Genomic DNA, 16140 nt, shown 5'->3' on the forward strand with positions numbered 1-16140 from the left:
ATGTTTATTGAGAATATCGATAAGTGTGATAGAATTTTATTCATTCTGTTATGTGAAAGTCTGTTGTTTAGTTTTATCCTTTGTGCCATTGTGGAAGCTAAGTTTTGACTTTTGGCTTCTAGGTGTTTACTTTGGTGGTGGTCCATTATGGTGTTCAGTGTTGAGAATAAGTCTAAGTATTTCCTGTAGAGCTGGTCTTGTTCGGGTGAATTTCCTCAGTCCTTGTATATCCACAAAAAATTTGATTTCTCCATCAGTTTTGAAGCTCACTTTACCAGGATACAGAATTCTGGACTGAAAATTATTTTGTTTAAAGATGTTGAAGGTGGATAACCATGCTTATCTGGCTTGGAAAGTTTCAGTTAAAAAGTCTACTGTCATCCTAATGGCTCTGCCCCTGTACGTCAGTTGGCACTTACTCCTAGCTGCTTGCAAAATTTTCTCCTTCATCTTGACTTTGGACAGGTTCATTACAATGTGTCTTGGAGATGCTTTGTTGGAGTTGAAATGATCCAGGGTTCGATATCCATTTGAAAGTAGTGTGTTTAGTACATCTTTAGTACAACTTGGGAAGTTTTCATTTATGATAGTTTCCAGTAGGCCTTTCATATCTTTGGGACAATCTTATTCCCCTTCAGGGATTCCTAATATTTGAATGTTTGAACGCTTGATGGAATCTTGTAGTTCTCTAAGTGCCTGCTCTGCTTTCTCTCTCTTCTTTTCTGTCTCTATAACTACGTGGGTTAATTTGAACACTTTATCCTCTAGCTCTGATGTTCTTTCTTCTCCATGGTCTAATCTATTTTTGCTACTTTCTACTGCCTCTTTACAATCCCTGATTGTCTCCTCATTTCCTTAAGCTCTGCCATATACTTTTTGTATTCTACATATTTCTCATCCGACTTTTGGTTCTGTCTTTCCATTTTCTCATTCATTTCCTTTATTGTCTTAATCCATTAAATTCCTTGTCTATCAAGTTCATTGATTTTTTTTTTTATAGGTGGAATCTTTTGTAAAAGTGGCCTTGTGGTTCATAGAGGAGTTGCTCTATTTTGGTTTGTTATTTTACCTGAATTTTTCTGTTGGTTCCTCTTCATGTGTGCTTTCTTCTTGTTCACCTCTTTGTGCTTCTTTTTCCTTCTCACTTCCTCCTTTGTTTCAAATTATCTTGTCTCAGAGTTTAGGTGATTAAGAGGCCTCTTGGTATAAGGCCAAGAGGAGACAGGTAAAGAGCAAGTAGGGAGAAACAAGAGGAAAAGAAAGAAAGATGAAAAAAGAAAGAAAGAGTAAAAGAAAAAAAAAGACAAAAATGGTAAGGGAAAAAGTAACAGAAAACGAACTTGAAGAGCAGGAGAGGAGGAGGTCAGGAACAGAGGATGAGACTAGTGGAAGAAATGGTATTGATCAGCATGGGCTAAGATCATGCTGTAACTCATGGATTATGAGGGGTTGGGCTGGTTGGGTTCCTTGAAATCAGGAGCTCCTTACTAGCCTGAGTTGAGCCAGACTCTTCCTCTGCTAAAAATAGGATGAGAAGAAAAAAAGCAAAAACAAATTTAGAAGGAAAAATTAAATAGGGATGAAAATGAAATAGAAGAAGTATCCAATGTACTCAGTACTACTGTGAAAGCAATTCATAATCAAACTTGCATATGAAAAAGGAAACACAACATTAGGATGAAGGAGGGAAGGGGAGGGGGGTGGGAGGGATAGTAGGGGATAGTAGGAGGACACACCTATGGAGCACATTGCAAGTACGAGTTGGATCTATCATGTGTAGAAAACACAAATGTCCTAATGCTATAATTGGGTAAATGAGATGAAAGCTATGTTGATTAGTATGATGTAAACACTCCAATTTGTACAAATAATCACATTGAAAATTGCATAAATGTATTAAAAGACTTAATAAAAAAAAAGAAAATAAAGAAAAATTCTGCAATGTGATTATGCGAAAACTTTCCTCCTAGGGCCAAGTTTCTTAATTCCCTTCAGCCAGACTACTGCTGTGGCCTACCTGCCAGACCACAGCTGTGTCACCCCAGCTCTCAGCAAAATAAGAAAAAAACAAAAAGAAAACAGAAATTATAATAATATAATAAGAATAGATAAAGGAAATTAAAAATACCATTGTATCAAATGGTGAAAGAGGGAAGTGGAATAAAGAAAGAAAGGAAAAAGACAAACAAAGGTATCTTAGCTGTTGGAGAAGTGATTTCTGTGGGAGAATTGAGAAAGTTAAAAGAATCTCTATCCAAAGAAAGAATGTAGAGGAGTGAAATAGGGAGAGAGACTAGATGAGGTTAAAGTACCTTAACCAAAAAATATAGGAGTCCTTGCTCTTGATGGAAATGAAGAAAAGAACCAACACGGGTACCACCTGTGACTCAGTGGGTAGGGCACCAGCCCCATATACCGAGGGTGATGGGTTTAAACCCCCAGTCGAACTGCAGCAGCAAAGAAAATAGCCAGGTGTTGTGGTGGCTGCCTGTAGTCCTAGCTGCTCAGGAGGCCGAGGCAAGAGAATTGCCTAAGCCCAGGAGTTGAGGTTGCTGTGAGCTGAGATGCCATGGCACTGTACCGAGGGCAATAGGTAATAAGGTGAGACTGTCTCTAAAAAAGAAAAAAAGAAAAGAACCAACAAAACAAATTAGCAAGAACAAAAACACATCAATACAAAATAATGGAAAACTCTGATAACCAAAAATAAGCAACCTCAGCAACAAATAAATGAACAACAAAAAAAGAAACACTAACAATAACAAGAAAAAAAGAAAAAAAGAGAAAAGAAAAAAATAGATAAAAAATAAAAAATTATATGTGTATGTGTATATATGTATATGTATATATACGTGTGTATATGTGTATGTATGTATGTGTGTATGTGTGTATATATGTACATATATACACAGACATGTATATATACATACACACATATACACAAGAATAATTCATACACACATATATACATATTCATACACATACATACATATATATGGGTATATATATATATATACACCCACATACACACACAAATATACATATACATACATATATATATGGTGGAAGAGTCTGATTTTAGTAGGAATAATTTGTGTTGCAATATATTGCCTGGATACCAGGTGGTGATGTAGCTTTAGGGGATGGACAATAGCACTGAAACCTCTCTAGTTCCCAGGCATAGACCTGTTTCCCAACTATTGTCCCAACGACTGCCTGATTTTTTCCTCAGCATTCAGGCCCTGCCAGGTTGGGATCTGAAAGCTCTTCAGAATCCTTCAAAGGCAGGTCTCTTTGTGCCCCCAGACAACAGTTCCCATGAGGTGTGAGAGTCCCTGAGCCTGTCAGGATTGGACATCTGATCCCAGCAGGTGGAACTAATAAGGCTGTGTTCCTGCAGGAGGCCTGCTTTCACCACCTTCTCAAGACCTTCCCACAATAGCTGCCCCCTGGCTGCCAAGACTTTCCCAGTATGGCCATCTCTGCCACTATCAAACTAGTGGCAAATCCGCTCCAACCAGCCCTCACATCGGGCTGCTGTACACTGTTCGGGTGTGCGCACTCTTCCAGGCTTTCCTCTCAATGTGCACCTTTCTGGAGAACGAGAACTATGAAAGGGTTTCCTCCCATATGGTCCTCTACAGAGGGTCCCTCTCATGATAGCTTGCCTAATGTGTCAGAACTCCACCGCTCCGATTCATGTACTTTATCCAGCCCCTTGCCACCTCGTTGAGCACCCTGGGCCACAGCTCCAGGCAAGGACTCCACACCCAGCACAACCTGGCTTTCTTCTGTTCCTCACTTGTACTAGGAGCATTTGGCGGAATGCTCTTTCTGGTCCACCATCTTGCTCTGCCCATGTAGATACTTTAAAAGTTTGACCCGTGAGTCCTTAGGCTGATGTAACTAGAGGGTAGAGGTGACATCACACTGAAGTTCAGACTAAGTTGTTGCCAGCTTGATAACCTCTGAGTACCTTCTGGATCTTTGTCCAATTTGAGATATGCGTTTTCTTTAATATTTCTGTGGTCCTCCTGGGGCATCTCATAGGTGCTGAGGAATTGCTTGTCTGCCTTAGCTGCTGTGCTTATATCTTTGCTCTCCATGTCTCACTGTGGTCATTTCCATATCACTGATGGAGTCTTCTCTGTAGACTTTGTTTTAGTGCTCCACCTAGGATCATGCTTGATATGGTACCCTGCTCACTGTTGCTGCTGTTGTCTCCTGGTCTGCCATTCATGATGATGTGATAGTCACAGCTCCTTGTACTTTCATTGTCACTCGATCCTTCACTGCCTGGATTGTGGTTCTGCAGTGTGAGTAAGGAGGTGGCTTCTCATCATCTGTGTTAAAGTTGTGCAGAGCCAAAGCTCATTTAATTATATGAAACATTTTCCTTTGCTTCCTACAGTATCCACACGCCAGCAAGATCACTGAGCTAGATCAGGTTCATAGAACAGTCAGTATAACCTACTGGGAGAGTTTCTCTTTGATTCTTAGGCCTTTATCACCTTGGAATGAATTCTGTCTCAGGAGGGTGGATCATCTTGTAAATCTAATGTTATCTGCTTCCTTCAGTGATGTTTCTTTTTCTTTCTTTTTTTTTTTTTTGAGACGGAGTCTCAGTATGTTGCCACAGTACTCTGTGACCTCAAACTCTTGGGTGTAAGCAGTTCTCTTACCTCAGCTTCCCAAGTAGCTGGGACTACAGGTGCCTGCCACAATGCCTAGCTATTTTATTTTTATTATAGTTGTCATTGTTGTTTGGCAGGCCTGGGTTGGGTTTGAACCCTCTAGCTCCAGTGTATGTGGCTGGCGCTTTAGCTGCTGAACTACGGGTGCCTAGCCCGTCCTTGATATTTCGCCACAAATTGTCCGTGTATGTCTGAATTTCAATCTCAGTATCTGTAAGATATAAATTCTTTTCCCAGTATGTTCATTTTTGGTATTATTTGAATTATTGCAGTAGCCTCATAACTAGGTTCATTATTTTGTTACTTTTCAGTTTGTACTCAACACAGAAGCCAGAGTAATCCTATCAAAGTATGTCAGACCAGTTTACCTTTGTACTCAAACTGTTCTATGGGTTCCTTTCCTAAAAGTCAAGACCAGTTTCTCTTTATGATTCTCAAAGTCCTTTATGTTTTCCCTGTTCCCTTTTATTTTTCTGACGTCATCTTGTCTCCTTATTTTCATTTAATACTGTATTGTATATATTTTTTATCTGAACATATATCATTGCGAAGACTTTAATATTTTTCAAGGCTATATAATATTTCATAAAATAATAATGATATAACTATTTTTATACTGATGGACATTTAGGCTATTTCTAAAACTTTGTTAATTGCAAACAGTGCTTCAGTGGTGTGTGCATATATCTGCATACATGAAAAATATAATTTCCTATATTTTATACTTTCCTCTTGGAGAGTTATCCTTTTTTCCTGATGTTACAATCTTTAGCCACTCCTTTATGAAGGGTCTGTTTTGGATACAACTTGTAGTTTTTATCTTACTAAAATATCTTTATTTTGCCTACATTTCTGTTTACACAGTTCTTGAATGACAAACATACTTTCTTAAAGCAAAAGCTTCTAAACATATTATTCCACTGTCTCTGGCTTCCATTGATGCTATTGAGAAATCTGCTGTCAGTGTAATAATATATATATATTTTTGAGTTATCTCTTTTCTTTCTAGGATGCTTTTTTTTTTTTTTTTGAGACAAGAGTCTCATTCTGTCACCCTTGGTAGAGTGCCGTAGCGTCACAGTTCACAGCAACCTCCAATTCCTGGGCTTAGGCAATTCTCTTGCCTCAGCCTCCTGAGTAGTTGGGACTACAGGCACCCTCCACAATGCCCGGCTATTTTTTTGTTGCAGTTTGACCGGGACTGGGTTTGAACCCACCACCCTTGGTGTATGGGGCTGGCACCCTACCCACTGAGCCACAGGCGCCATCTGTTTCTAGGATGCTTTTAATGGTACTATGTCATCTCGCACTTTGCAATTTCATTATGATGCCTCTAGTTGTATCTTTCTTCAGCTCTTCTTGCTTGGATTTGTTGTGACTTATAAATCTGAGGATTATGTCTTTTGCCAGTTTTGGAGAAATCAGTCTTTATTTCTTCCTTCCTATTATTTTCTTTCTCCTGCACTTTATACACATTCCACTCTCTTTGGTCTGATCTTTTAGAACTCTGAATCTATTTGTAGTATTATTTTGGTCACCGTTTTTCTTAACTTCCTTTATGTTTCTCATTTTGTTTTTATCTCTGTGCCTCATTCTGTTTACTATCTTTAGTGTCTGGTTCATTTCACTATTTCTTTTCTCAGTATTAATATGATTTGCTGTTTATTCTAGCCATTGAGCATTTAATTTCATACATTATATTTTTTAAAGTTCTAATTGTTGGAGGGCTAATGCAGCCACACACAAACCCTTTTCCTCTCTTCCTTCTCTTCTCCTCCTAAGACAAAGACACAAAAGATCTGGCTAGCCCCACTCCCCCAGAAAAAAACCACCAAAAAACCCTAACCTGACAGGCAACCTGACTGTGGACTGTGTCCACCCCCACAGCTCCATGCTCCCTATAAAAGTGGTCTCTATCTGCCCCCACCTCCACCCTTGGGTGCCGTGCCCATCTTTGCACTGCCCAGGCAGGTCACTCTCTTATTTCAAAAAACCTGGCCTGAACATCCTTGAGGGTTCGTCTATGGGCCACACCATTTAACACCTTTCAGTTTTCTAAATATGCTTTTTAAAAAAAAATCTCTTATTGTTTACTGGTGTTTTAAATCCTTATTTTATTTGTTAAACATTTAAAATATCTTTATTATATATGCTGCTTCAGATAATTTTTAATATCTAAAGCCTTCGAAGGAGGAGCAAAACAAAAATTAATATTTTAATTCTATTCTTTATGTCTGATGGATTATAATCAGGTGTTTAGATTTTCTGTAGTAATTTTGGGCTGGAGATTTATGTTTGGCAAGACCTGAGTTAAGTATTTCTTCTCTAGAGGATGTTTGTATTTGCCTGTAAGATACCATCTGGGATCACAGAGTCCATTCCTAGGCTTTGTAGATAAAAAGATAAACGAGTTACTGAATTTAACAGTAGGTTTCTTAGTGAATTTATTTATTGAGTCTTAAATATATTCTACATTTAATTTGATACTAACTTGGAAGTATTCTGAAAGAAATATGACACATGGTTTAATTTGTCTCCTTAACATTTTATTTTATTGTATTTATCATTTTAAAATTAATTTGAAAATATTTTTAGTAATTATTATTAATGTGGCTTACAAATATTTTTATTTTAGTAAATTTTGAATCATTTTAATAGTTGGAATGATTTTATTCATAAATTTTAGCTTATTTGCAAGTTATTGAAAAGAGTCTGTTTCACTTTAAACTATCTTTATGACAAACAAGAAAAGCTTTGACTAAATTATCACTTCTACCCACAATTATTTTTTGGTATAATATTAAAAATTTAATTATGAATAAAATGAAACTTTTATGAGAAGTTCAGTTATTTTACATTTCTGAAGTTTTGTTTTAAGGCTGTATTTCTTGAAAATGTTTTAGTTCAAATGTTTTAGTTGAATATGAGTATTATTTTAATGACTCACATAGAAAGAATTACTGTCTTAAGCTAAATTAAAGCCTGGCATCTTGCCTTCTTTCCTCTTTAAGGGAATCGTAATAAAAGCTGTGGCTTAGAATATGATGCACATCTTAGATGACTAAAAGGTGTAATCAGGTTTTGTATGACAGATCATCTTTCTACAAGCAACCTATTAACTTTTTTTCCTGTGTTCTTATAAAAACTTTGTGTTGGCTTTTAATGATTGGTATCTAAAAAACGTCAAAACATTGATTCTCAGTTGTAAGTTCCTTGTCATAGAGCAATCAAAATTGAACATCTGTGGAACAGCATTTCTTTTCCTTTTTTGTTGTTGATTTTTTTTTAAACTCTCACGAAGGGCCCTTGGGACAGATGGCCCCTCACTGTTGATGGTTCGATTACCATGATCACCCACAGCTTCAGAGGAGTGCGAAGAAAAGAAATTGCTTTCTTTGTCAAGGTGTTTTCAATTCAATTCTCACCCATTAGCCCTGTTTGGTTAAGTTTGGAATTACTCTATCAGGTGATTGATGAGAGTTTTCATTTTATTATACTAGGTCTTGTTTAAAAGGAGTGGAAATAGTAAAATGCTATAACAGGCTATGGATTATATTTTCATAAAGTTCTTTCAAGTTCCATTTCCATTACTTTAGAATTTGCTAATATATGAGGAAAAGAGCTTCCTTATTTTGATCTGTGATGCTAAATTTAGATTATTCTGGGGAGAAACATTTTGAAAGACTAGAATTATCCATTAAATCATTTCTGTGTTTTGAGTTTCAAAAGCACCAGAATTATTTACAGTAGGAGAAGTAGTTTGATTTTCCAGATGACTTTTTCAAATGAATCACAATGGGATCATTACATTCGATTTATTTTCTACCACTACTTATGTATATTTTTAGCATGGTGAACAAATGGGCAAATTTCCAAGTTTGCTTCCTTTTAAATGTATACATTATGCAAAATCATAACTAAAAGTGTAATCCCTATTTTTGCAGTTTCATTTCTATAAGGTTTTATATATGTAAGTCAAACTTATATGATTAAATGAAGAATTATTTTAAATCTAGATTGAGAGGATATTATTGATTTGGGTACTATTAATATGTTTTTCTAGGTTACTTCACATATAAATTTTCCTAGTATTGTTCGGAGGATGTCTGTAGGATTTAGGCAATTTATTTACTAAAAAATATGTATATAAATAAATATCTTTTTATGGATAATTGAGTTTTTTTTAGATTTATCATTGTACTTTAAACTACTTCCGATGAATGAACATTAAAATTAAAGATAATCAAGAAGAAGAAATTGAGTTTATTTGTATTATGCTTTATGTGGAGCAGTATATTTTAGGAAGCGTGGTATACTATACACAAGCATACCTGGATTCTAATCATTGCTTTATCAGTTACTAACTCTAGAAACTCAGGATAAAACATAACTTTTCCTAAGTATGAGAGGTAAGAAAAACCTTTAAGGGTCTTTCTCATCTGGAAAATTCTAAGATTCTATCTGTATAAAGTGAATGTTTTTGTGAAAATACGAAATAAATTAACAAATAAAATAAAAGCCTTAATTTTTTTTTTTACATTCACACATACACTTAGTGTGCATTTACCTTTCTGTTGTTCAAATTGGAACTAATTGCTTAAATTCTACAAAAGAAAACATTCTGAGGAAGCGCAGCAAAAAATATTTCTTCACTATCTGAGATGGAAGGTCCAAGAGGATGCTTACCTTGTCAGACATGGACTGCCTATGTGTGCATACAGAGGATATAATGACAGTATATCTTTATGTATGCACAACTGAAGTTCTTCATAATTTTACTTAAATTATATAGTTCCAGTATCATATTGGGATAGGGAAATAGAATTATTAGTGGCCTTGTTTGCACAGAAAGGGATTTAAAAAATTTTTGATAGTATTTTTCTTGCCTACAGTATTTCCTGCAATAATTGCCATTGTGTTTCTTCCTAGCCTTGTTAATATATACCTGTTTTCATACAGAATAGTACATATAATAAATGAAATTTTGACTTATTTATTGCTATTTTTGAAAAATGCTTATAATAAAAAATATTAAGTTCTTTAACATGTGAGACATAATGGTCATCATTCGGAAGACTACATGGTCTATGCTATTATTTCTCAATGTGTGGTCCTTAGAACAATAGTATCAGTATCAACCTGGGAACTTTGGAGAAATGCAGTTTCTCAGACCAACCTCAGAAGTTCTGTGAGTTAGGCTCAACAATGTGCATGTCCAGACATTTCTGTTGCATGCTAAAGTTTGAGAACTACTGAACTAAACCTTTAGAATGATGCTAAAATTCTATTTTATCATCTGTATGTTAGCTTTAAAATAATTTATACATATTATATATGCTTTATCAAGATTATTTGTACTCTGAATTTAAGATTTTTCAGCAATGAATTTGTTTTTATTTTCATTGTTGCTTATAGTCTTAACATTTGTAATGTTATGCTGTGTACAATATGGATTTTTTTCTGGTGGATCAGTAAAGCTCTTTATTACTATCTTGTCAGAATGAGTGTATTTTTCTATCAGTACTATATATCTGAATTTTGTTGGAGTATGTGCCAAGGAAAAATGGCAAATTATGGGTTTTCTGGGTTTCTGGCTTCACCAAGGTCATTTGTGGTCTTAAATGATTGGGTGGAATACTTCCTTAAATGGTATTTTTGCAGTCAGATTGAATATTTAAAATTATAGGGATTAATGGTTTAAAAACTATTTTAGCAGATGTAATAAAAATTATAAAGTTTTAACTGTAGTTATTAAACTCCATGCTTTCCAGTTTTTTTCACATAGTAGCACCTGTAGAAAATGATATTTATATAGTATATTTGGATAAATAGATGAAACACTGTTCTTTTAAGATCAACCTAGAGAAGAGGTGGGAGAAGGAAATTGATTTGCAATTTTTCAATACCTGCACCTGATCACAGACAGAAGCACTGTTTGCATAGGTAGAAGACAGAACTTCACGTCCTAATTTCACACTTCTACCTGTACTTTCAGTTATTTATTTCATGTTATTTTCAATCCTATAGTCTTCATATACTATAACTGTATAGTAGATATTCAACTGAAAATGTGCTGTTTTAAAATACGTTTCTGTGTTTCGGTATATCATAGAGTATTAAAGGATTCTACAGAAAAAAATTAGCTTTAGCTAAATAATTCATGTCTGTGACAATTCTGTTTAAATTCTCTTTCGATTATGACAGACAGAAACCTCAACCCTGACTGAATCTACCAATTAACTCTTCTTCTATGCTGTTGGATGATGGTGGGGGAAATGCCACTTAGTTGCCATTAAATGCCAGGTTGGACATTTACCTAAATTGAGAGCTCAGTCTTGGCTGAAACAGTTATTCACACCTGCATCTTAAACCTCCAACAACTTCTCTTAGCAGAGAGCTTTGCTCCAGAGAGCTTCCTACCAAATAGAAAAAAGTTAGCAATATTTACACAACACTCTTAATCTTTGTACTTAGATTTATGACTTTTCTTCTCTTTTTCCTATAATGTTGGAAGGTGAGCTCCAGTTTCTGTCTAAGGCTCATCTTACTGTCTCCATCAGGATTCCACTTGTCTTCTCAAGAAATCTTACATTCCTTCTTTACTGGGTCTCTGCTAGCTCAGTAATTCTTGTCAGCCTTTAAATATGGTGAAGTCTGTATCAATCTAAAATTAAAAACAACAACAGCAGCAAATCTATACAGCTTAATCTTTCCATCTACCTTTAGTCTCTTCTTCCTTTTATAGCCTTTCTTTAATAAATTGCTTCCATACAACAATCTCTCTTTCCTATACTCATTTCACAATCCTAATTTCCATCCTTCTTCCTGCCTTTGCATTAAAGCTCGTATTACTGTGGCTTTATGTCTTTAAATATAGTTGCCTTGTTTATTCATTACTTTTCCGTGTTTTGCAGCATTTTTTTGAGAATTTCTTTTAGATGCACTCTCTTCCCTCAACTTTTATGGCAATACACACTCTAGCTGCATTCTCCGTACATTTCTGGTTGTCCTTTCTCACTTGGTTTCCTTCCCAGTCTGGCTTCATTCCCTGGTGTTTTCTCCCTCCAAATCTACATTCCAGATATATTCGTTTTTTGTTTTTTTTTTAGTTCCTAAAATGTATTCTGCTTTTTTTTTAACCTCTAAGATTTCATGCATATTGGTTCTCCACTCTATAATATTTTTCCTTGCACAAATCAGCCTTTACTTGTTTAACGCTAAATGTCAACTTACCTGTCCTTTCCTTCTAAAGTCCTTTAGTGACTCTCTAAATTAGGTTACATTTTCTTATCATGTGCTCCTGCAGCACCCTATCCTTTCAGTATTAAAATGCATTCAGTTTTATTGTATTGTATATGTTTTGATGCTTCTCTTTTCTATTAGTGGTAAGGACCCTGTTTTACTTCATTCATCATTATGTATGTATAGGTGAAAGAATAAAAATCACACATTCTCTGTAATGGTTTTTGCTCATTTATACTCAAAAGACATCATTCCTTCGTTAGCAGTGTTTTTTGACGTTATTAAGCCAGTGACTCTTCGAGTTCAGTTCAAATGTCACTACATGATAACCTTGCTTAAAACAATGCTTTCAACAACAGTTAGATGGCCTGTTGACATTTCTCTCCATGGGTGTTGTAGAGTACAGTAGGGCAGGGACTTTTTCTGTTTGTGTAGCATTGCATAAATTTTTTAATGAAATTAAGTGAAGTTAAATGTGCCAAAAAAATATGAATTATTGGAAATTATTCAAAATAAGTGTTCTTTACATCTCAAGAAAGTTCTAGTCTCTGGTATTAGTTAGATATATGGCTAAGAAAAACTCATTGTTTTGACTTTAATTTCCTCCTACATAAAGTTCTTATTCTACACTGTAGGTAAATCAAGTCCTGAAAACTGAAATCAAATACTAGTATACATTCTACTTTTTCAAATGTATTTTCTGAATTATAATGTTATAATTGTATGATTTTAAAGATATCATATATTTAATTCATCATTGAATTCCATAGAATTAAACAAATATTATTTATGCAAAATAGAAAGTTTTTTCTGTGTTTTTCTTTTATAGTGGAGTAGAATCAAACTAGTATTTTAAGTCATTTTAATATTCATTTTTAATTAAGGGCTTGAAAATGTGAAATATCAGATTGGGAAAGAAATAAAATATCTTACTTTACATTTTAAAAAAGGGTTAACAGATTTGAAATCCTTGTAATGGTGGTGCACATACTTTAAGTATTCACCTTCTAAATTTACTGATTTAATAAAACTTTTTAATAAAACTTTTGTTTTATGTAATTTCCTAAGTATTCACCTTCTAAATTTACTGATTTAATAAAACTTTTTAATAAAACTTTTGTTTTATGTAATTTCCTAAGATTAATTTTCTTAATTTCTTATTACACTGTAAGATCTCTTACTTAGAGATTCACTATGTTTATGTCTAAATCACGTTATATATTCTTTTATATTTACTTGGTTTCTAGATTGCTGGCAACAAAGTTTTCTTTAATTAAGATATGGAATGTCTTTTGAATTGCTAGTGGACATTCAAAAGAAGAGAAACAGTGTACATCAGTTGTCACTGGCAGTGATGATTCCCACCAGCAGTTCTCATCCTTTCACCCATAAAATCAGCATAAAATTGACCTAACATTGCCAGATCAGATCGAGTATCTGGAAAGTAATCCTCAGGGAACAGAAAATTCAGTCTTTGTGCATAAAGTTGTCGAATCGGATTATTTTTTTTCAGAGTCCTTTTGTTTCTTCCTTTGCAGTACTTCTGAAAAGTTGCTACAGAGAAGTGTCAGATGTGGTCTAAATCTAATCACATAGGCAGTAACCAAGTTAATCCATTTCAAAATATGGATGCACATGATTATGATAAATTTTTGAGTGCTGAGGGATAAAATTCCTTTAATGAAAAGAAAAAGGTTATTTTCCTCTTTGATTAAACCAATAGATGTTATTTTCATATACTCACTTTTTCTCCTTATGTGAAAAAGCAGCCTATACAGGAAAAAAAATGGTAGATTAAGAGATGAGTAGAAGTGAGACAGCAAAACATACTTAGATAATTGCTGCAAACAATAAGGGCAGACTGTAGGGCTACCCGGCAACATGTGAGAAACTTGTTACAAACATTTTCTCAAAAGAGAACTACAAAGTTGAGGTTGTTTTAAAATGATGTTTGCAATATTCACATTGAAACCCTTTAATTTCATTGTTTATGAGAAAGGACCATTCTACCTTTCTGTATGATGATTTGTTTTTATGGCTACTAGTTATTTTATTAATTTATCAAGATAATAAATTTTGTTTCATATTTGATGGAGATTCCATCATACACTTTTGTTTTATGTGTTGCAAATCTTAATAGCTACCATTTTGGTAAAATTGTCACATAAATGTATGTATATTTTTTTCCAGTTGGGAACTTAGTTATCTAGAGGACATTAATATTTAAGTATTTTAAGGTGATGTATAATGTATTTCACACATATTTTCGAAGTGAATACATTTTGTTTTATGTGAGGACATAATCATTTTATACTGTGTTTATAAATTTGTAATAATTTATTTTTATATGAGCTGTTTTAAATGATTTGTTTATATTAACTTATGGAAGTTTATTCTTAATAAGTGAAATTTAATTAAAGAAAGTATGCTTTTTTCTTTTTAAGTTAAAATACTTGAAAAAAATTCTGTTAAACTTAAAAACACAGTAAGAGGCAATGACTCATGCTAAAAATGTTGCTAGACATTTACTGAGGTTTGGAAATAAAAATTTTGAAATTATACATCCTTCAGTTATATTTCTGAAAGCAATACAAAATATTAGGCATAATGGAGTACAGCTATGATTCCCACTGATGGGGTACACAGAGTGATGAATCTTTGATCCACCAAGTCATTTTACTTGCTGTGGTTTCAAACTCTGTTACATAGGTGGTACTTGTTATTCATACTAGTCTTATCTTGGGCTTTCAAAGGTTTTTTGGCAGAAATAATAATTTACCATGTTCTACCTTTTTGGGGTACTGAAAATATTCAGAAATTTTTGACAAAATTAAAAAATAAGCATATGACTGAAATATTTAGTACTGCTTATTACAATTAAAACTTCATTTCATTATGTGAAATAAAAGAGAATGATTGTGAGAAATAAAGAAAACAAAAAGCTGGTGTAAATATTTATAAAATAATACTGATTTATATGAATTACTAGATATAATGTATTAGAAAAATTACTGTGTAATATCGTATAAATAACATTATATTCTAAATAAGCTGCCTTAATTGCCTTCCAAATTAACTGTTATTACAAACTATGGGATTTAAAAAACTGATATAAAGCAAACATTATTACAATTTTTATAATTTCTTATTTGGGATTTTAAATGGAAATGTTATATTTCGGTCTGGTCCCTAAGGGCCATAATGTATTTGATTATGTATTTACCAGATTTATATTTTTCTTTTCAAATTAAAACCAATGTTTTTGTGAATATAGTTAAAATTAAAAATTTGAAGTTTGGAATCTTTAAATCTAAGATATGGAAATAAAAGTGAGTTGCTGAAAGAAATGCAGCAGGGTTTTTAATAACCTGACCTAGTTGTTAATTTCATTTGCTTTATTCCAAAAATCATTAAAACTCTGAAAAATCAAAATATTTAATTTGGTCAAGGAAAAGAAGTGAATCTCATCAATTCGAAATGTTTAAAGGGAAATTTAAACATTATAATCAAAGTAGTTGACACCTTTAAGAGTATTTAACCAAGACTGGTACTTTAAATGTGTTCTTTTGCCTCTGTTTAATGATATGTGTCAATTATTTACAGATCCTGTGGTCTTGTGGAAATTCCCAGAGGACTTTGGAGACCAGGTTGGAACCATATAATTTTTAAAAATAACATTTAAAATTACTGTTACTGCTGCTGCTGCTACTACTACTACTACACATGAGTAGCTATATAATTATTTTCTCTTGATCAACTTAAGGACAAAAAAGGACATTATGTGCAAAATTACTAAGTAGATGAGTAATGAAGTTTTATTGAAACATATGGGGATTGTATTGTTTAAATTTCAACAGATTTTTACACTCTTAATTTATTTGTAAAAAGTTTCCCCATCAAAAAAACTTGATGATATAAAATCTGTGTTGAATACATTTTTATTTAGTATTTTTGTCTATTTAGAATTAAGTGCAACAGATGTAAGTGATCACTTCTCTCTTTTTCACAGTAATAGCTGAATCATTTACATATAGAATTTAAATTGTCAGTATTTTCTTGTTTTTATCTTTAGTTTTATTTTCTTAAAAGGATTTGGTATGGGAGAGCTATAATGTTAAATGGATTTATTCCATTTGTATTTTAAAACATAGTCTTCTATAGTTCCTTAAATATTTTGTATGACCCAAATGAAGTAGTTTTACCT

The 16140-nt window shown here is 33.5% G+C and overlaps 1 protein-coding gene across 2 annotated transcripts in view; it reads left to right on the forward strand.

Moving 5' to 3' along the window:
• Window positions 1–16140, forward strand: part of DENND1B (DENN domain containing 1B) — a 287318-nt gene that overhangs the window by 59579 nt on the left and 211599 nt on the right. For both annotated transcript variants that reach the window (XM_053606348.1, XM_053606349.1), the window contains exon 3: window positions 15540–15583. In XM_053606348.1, the coding sequence (XP_053462323.1) occupies window positions 15540–15583 (44 nt within the window). The remainder of the gene's footprint in view (window positions 1–15539; window positions 15584–16140) is intronic.

The sequence above is a fragment of the Nycticebus coucang genome, chromosome 10 (assembly GCF_027406575.1).
Source record: "Nycticebus coucang isolate mNycCou1 chromosome 10, mNycCou1.pri, whole genome shotgun sequence".
Classification (NCBI taxonomy): Eukaryota; Metazoa; Chordata; class Mammalia; order Primates; family Lorisidae; genus Nycticebus; species Nycticebus coucang.